At 36.4% G+C, this 12,163-nt stretch overlaps 1 protein-coding gene across 1 annotated transcript in view; it reads left to right on the top strand.

Moving 5' to 3' along the window:
• LOC110378719 (uncharacterized) overlaps positions 1-9,267 on the top strand; it is a 116,529-nt gene extending 107,262 nt beyond the window's left edge. Inside the window, 12 exon segments of the mRNA XM_064036147.1 lie at positions 2,215-2,506; positions 2,906-3,495; positions 4,954-5,309; positions 5,504-5,737; positions 5,981-6,169; positions 6,397-6,603; positions 6,751-6,964; positions 7,182-7,412; positions 7,679-7,866; positions 8,099-8,197; positions 8,199-8,307; positions 8,618-9,267. Coding sequence (XP_063892217.1) covers positions 2,215-2,506; positions 2,906-3,495; positions 4,954-5,309; positions 5,504-5,737; positions 5,981-6,169; positions 6,397-6,603; positions 6,751-6,964; positions 7,182-7,412; positions 7,679-7,866; positions 8,099-8,197; positions 8,199-8,307; positions 8,618-8,725 — 2,817 coding nt within the window. The 3' untranslated portion in view covers positions 8,726-9,267.
• The last annotated feature ends 2,896 nt before the right edge of the window (positions 9,268-12,163 follow it).

The following is a 12,163-nucleotide window of genomic DNA, read 5'->3' as shown; positions in this document are numbered from 1 at the left end:
TAGATACGTTTATTACATTTCTTTGGTATGCTTATACATATTAATGTTGTCATTCTATACATTGTCAAGTTTGTATGTTTGTGAGTTTCTAACATTGCATTTCGTTATTTTCGTTGGATTTCCTGAACAGATTAGAAAAAAAATGTAACATATTTGTTATAAAAAATAACTTATTTTTGTAAGTTGTAACTCTCAGGGATCATGACATATTAAATAGGTAATAGTGACTCGTTCAAGTTGTAGATTTTTAATTATTTTAAGCCTATATTGTACTTCTGGTGCTTCATCGTGCAAGTTGAAGTCTCTTTTTATTTGAAAAATTGCTTACTATTTCCAGAAGGTAAAATACTTTGTTTAAATAATTCTTTCCTCATACATGCGGAATGTAGGCAAGGCAATAAAAGATGCAATGTAAGTCAAGCAATGTAGCTTCGGAGTTAAGAATTTGTGTGCACTTTAATATTAGCGTAACAATACAATGAATAAATTGAAAATCTTGAGAATTGTCGTGAATGTTGAATACAGAACGAAATCCTAAGCATTTGAATAAATAGCGACTGTGGACGCAAAATGGTTTGAATGTTTTTCTTTTGTGTCTGGAGCGGAATCAAACTACTTACATTGTATCTTTTGAATGCACAATTTTGCTAAAGTAATAGTAGAAGTAAAACCATATCAATTAACTATATGTTTATTATAAACCTTACTTGCATTATTCTAATTTATGCTGCAACTAAAATCCAGACCACAAAATCAAATCCGAAAAAGTCTAGACAGCTCCACTTTTTCACTTCCGACATTCCGAGATCATAAAGTAAAACGCCACAACGCGTTTCCGAAGGCAGGAGCACATTTAAATTTCATCAAGGACCCACGAGAACATCCCTAGCTGTGCAAAATTGTATTTTCTGCTTCAGAGGAGAGAATATGAAGGGACATGTCTTTCAGATTCCAGTCCTCGCCGATTCGTATTTCATTTCGAGATATCAGATTCAATTCGATGATAGTCATGTTTGGGATTACATTTGGTTACGTTATTATCTGTTTTGGGATGTGTGTTTCTGGGTTTGGTTATGATGTGTTGCTTGACTTTTTCGTGAAAGACGTAATGGTTGTGAAATGGTTCTTTTTAAGATACTGTTCAATTATAATATGTGTCGTTTTTCTGATTTACCAGCTATAAATATCTTAAATTATCGTTTTCTTACGCGGCATATTTCAGTAATAACTATTTACCAAAACTCAATTCAAATACCTACACTCTACGCCTTTAAACTTTTTCTTGTACTCCTCGACTTCACTAAAAAATATACAGCAAAGAAAAGATTCTCCATTTGCATCAGCCAATGTAAAAGAAAATACCAGAGCGACAAAATATAGACCCAATAAAAAGGCCAAAGAGTAATAGTGTCTGCAGCGGAGCTCAATGAAATAAAATCGAGGTTTTCTTTGTTGCAGCGAATCATAAATTCTCGAGAGAGCTGAATCCTTATCGACACTTTATCTGGCGGACACACAGATGCAATTTGCACCCTCAAATTACGTTTTCCGCGTTGACTTGTCCCATTTCGGTCAGTTACCCCGCAATTTGCTGTGTGGTAAAAGTGAATCATAATTTTGCAGATCGCGAGTAACAGTTTTGCAGGTTTTTAATAAAGGATTTTTTGCAATTTTTTTTGCTCGTTTTTTTTACTGAAATTGTTACTTTAGTATGATTGATAGACTATACAATAATAGCTATGATCACGCACCTACGTATTTAAAAAAAATACTCCATAAATAAATGATAAAAAATATTTCCATTGTCACACAAATACACAAAAAGTTATAATAAGACATACATGTCAATCCGATGAACATTATAGGTAAAGGAAATGAAACTCGTGCGAAATGCAATTCCATTACTTTTCCAATCTCGGCTTTTCGCTGCCAAAGTGTTCAACACTGTTATGTGGCAATGTATTCTGTGAATTTCTACCACTTTTCATAAATGAGATATTAATGACCGTCCAACATATTGATGAAGATTTATGCATTTCTTTGACTGACTGAAAATTCCCATAATATACTGAGATTGTATTATGAATCCGTCTCTTCGTTTGAACAAAAACGCAATTACAGAGCACGATGGGATTGATTCTGCAGGTACCTAATTATATATAAATTTATTTACTTGAGAACTACTAACTATTTATTATATTTCTTTTTTTCCAGGTCCTCTTCGACAGCTTCACCCTGGGTCGCTTCACCTCTTTCACCGAAGACGGCTGTCCTGACGGCTACATGCAGATCCAAGAAGCCAGCAGACCACAAGTCGGGGGCTCCTGGTGTGGCACTTCCTGGGGCCCTTCGATATACTACAGCGAAACAAAATCCATCACCCTTATCATACGGCTTCTACATCTCTCTAAAGAACAAAATAACTATAACTTCGACTTCAGAATGGCTTACAAGGTTTTGAGGAGGGAATATGCTACAGTGCGATATGGAGGGACCCCTCCTTCGGGTACGTAAATCATTGTGTTCTTGACAAACGGTACGGTTAACGTTTTGCTGCTAAATATATTTTGGGTATTGTTGTTCGTGCAAGGGGAGGCTTTGTTGTGAACGGTAACAAAGGTGGCTGATAAGAATGTTCGATATGTATGTTATACCTATACTGATAGTAGTACGATGACGTAACAATGATGAAACAAATATTAATATTACTAGAATATTAAGTTGTGTGCGTCCAAGATCTAGATACTCGTTATAGGTAAAAGTACTTACTATTCCCTAGATGAAAAAGGCTAAAGTAGTAATAGCGACCTAAATAAAATATTAGGTCGTCACAACTATCCCCTGTGTCTAACATAATACAATTCGAAGATCAATGTCACAATCTAATAACAGTATCTCATTCCAGAACGGCCTTTTTTCAAACTGAGACCAATGCCTTATCCCGTAAACATATCACGCGGCGAAGATACGAATGTAGCGAAGACGACAAAAACTCCCGAGTATTACCTTGGGGATTTGATCTCCGGAACTTATTGCTCACGGATATTCAGCGACTGTGATCGTAAAAACTGTAGATTACAATCACCAAATTTTCCTGGCGTATACCCTAGGAATTTGACATGTTACTACGCCGTTCGACAACATGAAGTGCCTCAAGGAAAACACGCTCTAATAGTTGTTAAACAGCCGAACGGCCAACTAGTTTCAATTAGGAGCCAGAAAGCATTATATGCAGCTCAACAAGAAAGAGGCAACAATGGACGGGAGCTGAAATTTTGGCAACAATGTGACGAAGTTCAAGACTATGTGACAGTGTACGACGGCTATACAACAAGAGACCCCGTCATTTTGAGATTTTGTGGAGGAGGCGTTTCCGTTCCCGAGGCTATATCGAGTGGCCCTGAATTGTTAGTGGAGTTCACGACGTCCCCCTTTGGTACATTTTTACAACCAGTAACGTCGCAATCATTACATGGATTTCAACTCGAAGTCGAGGTAAGATTCTTTTATTATTTGTCTAGTTTCAACAAGATTACCTTGAGGAAATTCTATTTTTGGGAAAAAAATCCACATATTAGTCTGGAAAACATAGAATTTATACACTTTCATGGCTTCTTGGCAAGAGACAGATAAAACTTTTCAAATCCAACTTGCATTTGTATTTGGCACAAGTCATTATCATAAAGTTGGGTGTGGTTTAAATACTCTCGAAGGATAAAATTATTTTCTTACGAAATTGACGAACTGTGATCGTCGAAATGTGAACTGTGAGGCAAAAATTCAACGTCATAAACTTCCTATTTTCGATGAGCTTAGTTTAAAAATCATTCACTTCCAACATTCTATTCCAACTTTAGAAACTCACAGGAATATATTCAATTCTCGTTAATGGGTCCATTTTCCACTTTTAATAGGAGTTTTAAAAAAACCAGTTCATATTTGGACACCGGCCAAAATGAAATTACAGGAAAACGGTTGAAACTTTTTCATGATAAGCGCTCCTGTGTTACAGATTATGAAAATTGGAAACTATAACTTCTTTTCTTTAATGCTTGGCTTTTGTTCCAACTAAGAGTATCTTTAATGGGATCCGATTAGCTCAGCGAATGTAGAAATTCATTTCCTACAATGCAATTACTTACAGACTAGTTGCGGATTAATTCAATGCAATTTTCTTATTCCACTGATAAAATTGAAGTTGGTAAGAACATTTTAACTAAACTAGCAGATTTGGCACGAATTTGGCACCTCTCAACAATAACGAGATCTAAAACTAAATCTAATCGGCTCACATATGATCCCAAAATTGGGTTAATGGACTAATATATCATCATGGAGTGTTATTTAAAGTGTTTGGTTCTCAGTGAACAATAATAAATCAAGTAGTGCCCCGGAGGCATCGCTTGGGCCCCTGCCAAAGTGTAATTAGTAACGTAGGCTGTAGGCTCGCACGGCCGGTCACAATAATGAAGCGGGTGAACTCTACACCAACCCACATTGTTTCAACTTATGAAATTAGGACGACCCCCATCTTTCACTTTTCTAAATAGTTAACTCTTTATAATACACTTTTTGATGACTCTTTTATATGGAGGCTGAGGGTGAGCCGCTGTTTTAATTATAATTTTGGCCTGATTACATTTAGGAATAATTTATGAGTTCTATGAAAATCAGACTTATGTTATCGTTTTTCCAATAATCCCTTCTATTTCACTAGGTATTATTTTGTTTGACCATTTTGTGTGGTTTTCATCAAATCCAATAACGTGAGATTGAATTAATTGAACTATTTTCAATTAATCATTCATTCATTTCAAATATTTAATATAAAATACGTGCATGAGCAAATAAAGGAATTCATAATTAATCTTCTGTTATTATACCTTTCATAAATTATGATAAAGGACAGTAAAGGATCTTTAGCGTGGTTATCACATAATTAATCAATTTTAGGTCAGGTTCGTGGATCAACAGTCGCCGACATACGCCAAGAACAAAAGGGCTTGCGAGTTTTGGATAAGGGGAACAGGCCGAGGGATTTTGGAACACCCGCAACATTCCTTACCTCCGAATACCACATGCCTTTATCACATGCAAGGCATAGACACCTCGGGGCCGTCGGGCCGGAACATAATTTACAGGAGACCGTCGTTTTCAGCGCCACGATTCAGAGTGTGGTTTTCAGTATTGAAATTTTATGTGACAAACGCTCTGAATCCTAACTTGCCTGAGGATGAGTACTGTGGAAGCCATTTGAATATATGGGATGGTCCGATGAGAATATCGCCCGGTTGCAGCGATATTTTTTGGTGAGTCATTTTCCACGCTCGCTTTGCTCGGTTGACTTTATGATGTAAGTGAATCCAATATTTTAAATCTCGATGTGAAAAATGACTATTACTGCTGACGCTCTTAAAAATGTTTGGGTGTATGATTGAGAAGTAAATAATGTTGAGTTATTCCATCCAACATTCAAATCTAACTTTTGTTTTTATAATTACAGTGACAAAGAGCGATCAGTGCAAATGTCCAGAGCAACATCTCCTCAATCAGTGATAGTCGGTCGTCCACCTACAAATGCTACTCTAGTCGCCAGATTTTGTCGTGAACGTGCTCCCAGGACCTGTGAACATGCATTGCTACGAAGGTCAAGAGCCTGCGCAAAAACTGAGAGTTTCCTTTCAAAAGGAGACTCGTTGACTTTGGAACTAAAGCTGACGCAGGGGACCGCATTGAAGTAAGCACAAATGTATACGCTTGTGTATGCATGTGGATAGGCAGTTATCCGCCCGTGTGTAAATATTCTATTGCTTTCGTAACGTAGAATCGTATAGTACTAAGTAAATGTCTAAAAAGGGTTGCGGAACTCGAGAAACGATAAGATTTTTTGTTTTGGTAGATTTCATTCGAATAAAAGAGATCCAAATATGTGTACATACAAGATTATTGAAGTTATTTTTTTCCACATTTTAATCTTCAGGCCAGTATATTTCAAAGCACTCTACGAATTTGTGGATCTACATCAAGATGGTGAACCATGGGGCCGAGGATCTTGTTCAAGACGTTTCGCTTCACGATCATTCCCAGAAGCTCCTCCAGATCCTCCGATAACATTTTCATCACCAAGGGACGTGTTCTTGTATGGCAGAGGAGGCAATCGTAATATAAGGTAAGTCCAAAAAACTTTAACATGATATTTTCACCATTATCCACTGAAGAGAAGATCAGCATATAAATATCTAGCTTACCGGGCGATGGTGACTTTTATTCTATCAACCGGTCTCAATTCTCGGAATATTACCGAGAGACTTATCACGGTGACATTTTCCCGATAATTGCGCAAACTACGTACAAAAATCACATTTCAAAATCTAACAAGTCTTTTGATATTTCCAGTTGCACCTACCGTTTTGAAGCCAACCCTGGTGAAGTGATAAGAGTTCGAGTATGGGGCATTCGCAGTGGTGGTCGGTTATGCAGGTCCGTTCACTCCGCTCACTCGCCGTGGTACCGCTGTGCTGGTGATATTACTGCAGCCGTCAGGATCTTCGACAAACCTTGGAAGGACGCTGGCTCGAGGATACCTAGAGACTGTTTGTGCAGGTAACTTTACAAATCGATTAATTTTAGGTTATATTATTATTATATTTAATGGTACTTAAAAAAAAAAAACTTGGAAAAGTCTTATCAAAGAAAGGTCTAAATGCAAAAAATATGTGTATCTGTAATGTTTTTGTATTTTTGTTGTAGTGACGTTGGAGACTATGAATTCACATCCCTCGCCACAGTTGCCGAATTGAGATTTGACGTGGTTAACATGTCTGCTTCTGACGATTTTCGATCATTTGGTTTCGAAGCATCTGTAGAGTTCATCAGGTTGGAAGCTGGATGTGAAACCTCGCATCGAGTGTATGGTGCTAGTGGAGAAATGAGACTTTCGTCTTCTAATCCTATGTCTGAATCGGTAAGAAGTCTTTATATTCAAGTTCGAAATAAAACAAACTTAAAAAACTATTGTGATCAATTAAACATTTTTTACAATACAATGTATACAGAGGTCACAATCATTGTATTAATTTAAAAATTATGTACCTTGAAAAATACATGCATATTTATTTTCGATATTAGGTAGGTACCAATCAAGATGCTATGTAGCCTGATTCCATCCTAACTGATTTCAGGAACGCTGTGAACGTCGTCCATGGTTGATCGACCCCTCTCCCGGCCGTTACCTCTACCTCCAAATTCGTGGCAGCATCATCAGAGAGCCCGAACTGGACAACTTTACTCTCCTCAACAATATTACCGTGGCCCCAGACATGAGACATCTCTGTAGGACTCCAAACAGAATAGCAGTGTATACTGGGGGTCTTATACCCACGTTTATTTGTCCTGAACCACCAGAAGAACAGGTATATTATAACCATTTCTATTATTTTGCAAAGCTCAGCTAACCGATTATGAATAATGGTTTTGTCTGTTGTATTATCTTTTCTAGCTAATGTTAGCTGGATAACTAACACTGTAAACTGTAAAATAAACGATTGTTTGTAATCAAAAAAATAGTTAAGAATAAATAAGTTCAAAATCCAGATAATTCTAACGAACTCTCCAATTCTTTGTCATGTTTATTTGTATATTCTAAAAGTATGTCTAAATCATTCTACGTCATTTTCAGATGGATGACATGGTAGAAGTCTTCTCCGACGGCTGGTCCAGGGAAGTGGATCCCCTGGCTCGCCACGTGTTCGCGTCTCCTTCAGCCTCCGATCATTTCGACCTGGACTGGCCGAGGGCGTTAAGTGTAGAACTCATTGCTGTAGAACCTGCTTCCTATTATGTTACGTGGTTGGAACTTTCTAGAAGGTATGAAAATTGGAATTTATCTTAATATATTTCTGAAGTTTCTTTTCCATGAGGCCAACTTTTAGGAACCGTGCAAATAGTGTGACGTTTTATAGCAGCCTGCAAAGGCCTATTTGAAATAAAAATATATATATTGGTTTTGATATTTTATGGCTTCAAACCAGTCTTTACTAATGTTTTGTATTTTAGTAGTTTGTGGATAGTCTTTAATCTCCATTCGTTCACCTTCCAGACACGCAAGTTCCCACGGCGGCGTATTCGCGCTCTCCGGTGAGTGCGAGTACCGCTGTGCGTCTCTCGACGCGTGCATCGCGCCCGCGCTGTGGTGCGACGCCGCGCGCGCGGGACGAGCGACTCGCGCACTGTTCTGCGTTGCTGCGAGTTCCCGCGCATTACGCTGTTGCGTTCCTTGCGCTTACTGTGCTCGCGGCTTTTGCTGTGGTAAGTGGTTTATGTACCATTTTTATTGCGTCAATTTTGTAGGTACATGATATTATTCCAAAAAAACTCGAAAGTAAAACGGACTGTATTATAGTCCTACTACAAGTTCAGTTATTTATGGTAGTATTAACAAGCTCATCAAAGATCCTAGGTACAACAAAACAGTTTGGTTTGTTGGAGCTTCCCAAACTCTTATCCTTTGTTAGGTATTTTATGTTGACGATATTTCATTAGTGTATCCATAGGTGTCACAAAGTCATGCTTCAATTAACGTCAATGCTAAAGAACACTTTCGTCCTTATTTCCACAGATAGCCGCAGCGCGCTCCTGCCGGCGGCGCCGCTCCGCACTACAACAGCGGCTCAAGAGCCTCTCCTCAGACACCGCCATCTTTGATGAAAAAGAAGTGATTTGCTGACCAAGCGAGGACTCTGTGCGATATGTGGAAATCGATCGCGTCACCACTGTGTGACTGATTTCCCGCGCAGAGTCCAACAAATACTTTATACTTTCGTGGGTAACCACTCCCAAAGGTAGCCATGTAGTAAGATATGTTTGACCGATTCCTCTAAGTAGTGGGTCAATTGTTGGTTGATTGAGGGTATAGCATAAAGAATATTTGAATTGAAATTTTGTGGACACACAAAATAATTGTTAAGACCTCATAGAAAGTTGTACGATAATTATTTGCGAACGATGTCTATGAGAATAATGTAAATAAATGTGATTATTGATAAAGTAGATAATGTTAGTGCGAATATAAATTTTGGACCAAGTGCTGTCGATCGGTGGCCAAGAGTTGGCGTGACTCGGAGGCGGGTCGATGATATAAATGAGTTGTTTGATGGTTCTGACTTAATTAATGATAATGTTTGAAGTGGTGGTTAAGTTTGGGTTGATTGGTTTCATTGTGGGCTTCCTTTTGTCTAAACAGATCCGACTTTAAGTTTGAAAGCAAAAATAATGTGGTTTTCATAGAAGTTGTGAAAAAAAAAACTCAATTTTTAAAACACCAGAATAAATAGTGCAGTGTAATAAAAGTATGTTTAAGACATGATAACGGACAATATTCAAATTATTCCGAGGTACCTATATTTCAAACCTATAAGAAGTTAACTGAGAGGTAAAAATCTTGCTACATGTCTGGCCAAAAATAGACGAGGAACTACGTAAAATAAGCTGCCATGAAACGGTCTTACACACGAATAACTTAAGAAGAAGGCTGCATAATGTAAATAGTAATACTTATTCAACATAATTTCCGCAATAATAACCTTAAAAACATATATTATAAAATAAATAAACGTTAAGTTGTTTCTTATTACAATTTTTTTTTTCAATATTGCGGAACTTATGTTGAAAAAGTATTCGCAACTCAAAATGAAAAGTGCAGGATTGCTGAAAATGTGTTCATTCGAAAATATAAGACAAATATTAATAAACGCCTGACATTAACAGAGTGGCCATTGCATTTTGACACGCGGGTACAGAATTTGGAATAGATATGTACTTAGACGAAGTTGGATGACCCGAAAACTAATTGAATTTGCCGCACACTGAGATTACAACCGATACTCGAGTGTTGTTTCTTTTCCAATGTCATACTTGCTAATGAGTTATGTCTTTTGTCTGCGTAAATTGCACAACGTTCCCACGCTGTTCGTGCAGCGTTAGCAATCCACATGATACACATATGACGCGGGAGCATCGTGGGCAAGACTTTTGATAGTTCCATCCTAAGATGCAAGCAATCGTCAATTTATTTAACGATAGCTCACGGGCTTAGAAAATGGGCTTTCTCCACCTTTGCTTTTCCTGTTATAACGAAGTCTAATCTCATCAAGTACCTAAAGTTGAAATGTCAAGAATGAATGGTCACCCTGAAGATAAACGCACAAGCAATTGTTGTATGATTGAACGATTGAACGAAGCACAATTTGAGTGAGATCGATTGGCATGATGTAAATATTTGTAGTGTCTCTTAATCAAGGTTTGTTAATCGTTATTTAGGTATATTGGAAACTACTGCGGTTCAGTGATACACGAAAATATTAATTGTGGTTAGTATGCTTGGTAAAAACACTTTGGAGCGTTAAAAAGTTTAATGAGTAGTTTTTTGGAGTCAGAAATAGAACTCTCTATTACAAAATTTTACTAGATACATGAACACGAGTTTTAACGTTAAGCTGTCGACCCTGCATCTTTTTCCACTCACGTCCGATTGCAGTCTTAATGAGTATGAGAGGATAGAGAGTACACTTGTGTTTACGTAAAGCATGTACACTACGATACTCTAATGCCCGCAGCTGGCTAATCTCCTTCGAAAATAATTACCGTGACCGAAAAACCATTTTGGATGTTATTAGGTATGTAGGTTAATTGCTTTATAATAATTATTGATCTACTTATTTTTTAACGCTCTGCAGTAATTAAAATTGTGAATGAATATAAATAACCTAGTGATGTAGAAATAGTTCAATGAAGTCTAATTGAATGTAGATTATTTTCGGGTATTACTATCGCAGTATAGTTCGTGTTAAAAATCGCGGCAATAATTTCTATTAATTTATTAATTCAAGGAATCGAATAAACGTTGATCTGTGTTCTAAACGTTACTCTAAATTCGTATACGTGATATAAAACTGCCATTTTTATAAGGATATTCATGTTCAATTAACGAAATTAGCAACGTGTTGTATGTCTTGACGGATTTTTCTTCGATTTGTATTGTTTTTTTACCCCTTTTGGCACACTCGTTGCGTTTACCGCCCAACAGATGACATTAAAAACAATAAACAAATCTATATCGCAAGCTTTATGAAATAACGGAGATATTATATAAATATTCCTATTAAAACATTCGAAGAATTTTCATATTGTAGGAACATCAAAATAAATATCCTAATCGAATAAAATGCGATGTAAATAAAATCTAAAAAAAAAACTATTCATATCTTAGAAATGTATTAAAGTGATATAATATGTTTGTTTCCCAAGGAAATTATTAAAGTTTATTATATCGCGTTAACTATTAGTGAAAATCTAGGTAATTATTTGATCATATTTATTGAATACAACAATGATTATTTATTTATAATTATATTTGTACATTTATGTTTAAAGTTGAGAAGACGAATGTTGTTCAGCATTTAGATCAATAAAGTTAAGATTTTTTTTATATAGCTAATAATATATTTCTATTTATTTAATAAATAATTTGATCTATATCTTCGTTCTACACTTTTAATAATTATAGCATTAAATATGACAGCTCAATAATTGTAATAAAAATTCGCGCGTTAAGGAAGTTTATTCGAAAGGCGCCAAGTGACGCGCGGTTGTAAAACATTTGTAAAATAACGCTGTCATTATTGTTTTCATTATTGTTTTTAATATTTTATATTTAGATAATTGTAATTGTAAGGATTATTAGTCAAAATGGAGTAGAACGTTTGTATCGTCTTCCATAATGTAAACGAAAACTCCGGTTTTCTTTTCCTCAATTCGTTACGCCATATCAGATACGATAATTGATTACGGATACTAATTAAACAGAATCAGGTGTTATCCTGGAAGACAATAATGATGGATAATAGCTGTAATAAGCAGAGATACATAATTTCACGTTCAAAACAATGATTACGAAGAGTTATGATGATAATAAGAGGTTTTTAAAAATATAAGTATTTACTGCATGAGCTCTTGTTTCATTTTTCCCATAAATTACCATTATCTATTAAGTCTGCCTGAATTCATAGAAAATACAAAAAAATACATAATATATATAAAGTCGCACTTTTTGAAGGCCCAGTTTACAAAAGACAGCCCCCAACACGCCCGGACTTCACCACTTCCT

The sequence above is a fragment of the Helicoverpa armigera genome, chromosome 9 (assembly GCF_030705265.1).
Source record: "Helicoverpa armigera isolate CAAS_96S chromosome 9, ASM3070526v1, whole genome shotgun sequence".
In the NCBI taxonomy this organism is placed as follows: domain Eukaryota; kingdom Metazoa; phylum Arthropoda; class Insecta; order Lepidoptera; family Noctuidae; genus Helicoverpa; species Helicoverpa armigera.
Note: the sequence above shows the minus strand (reverse complement) of the source record. Positions and strands in the feature narration are given on the sequence as shown.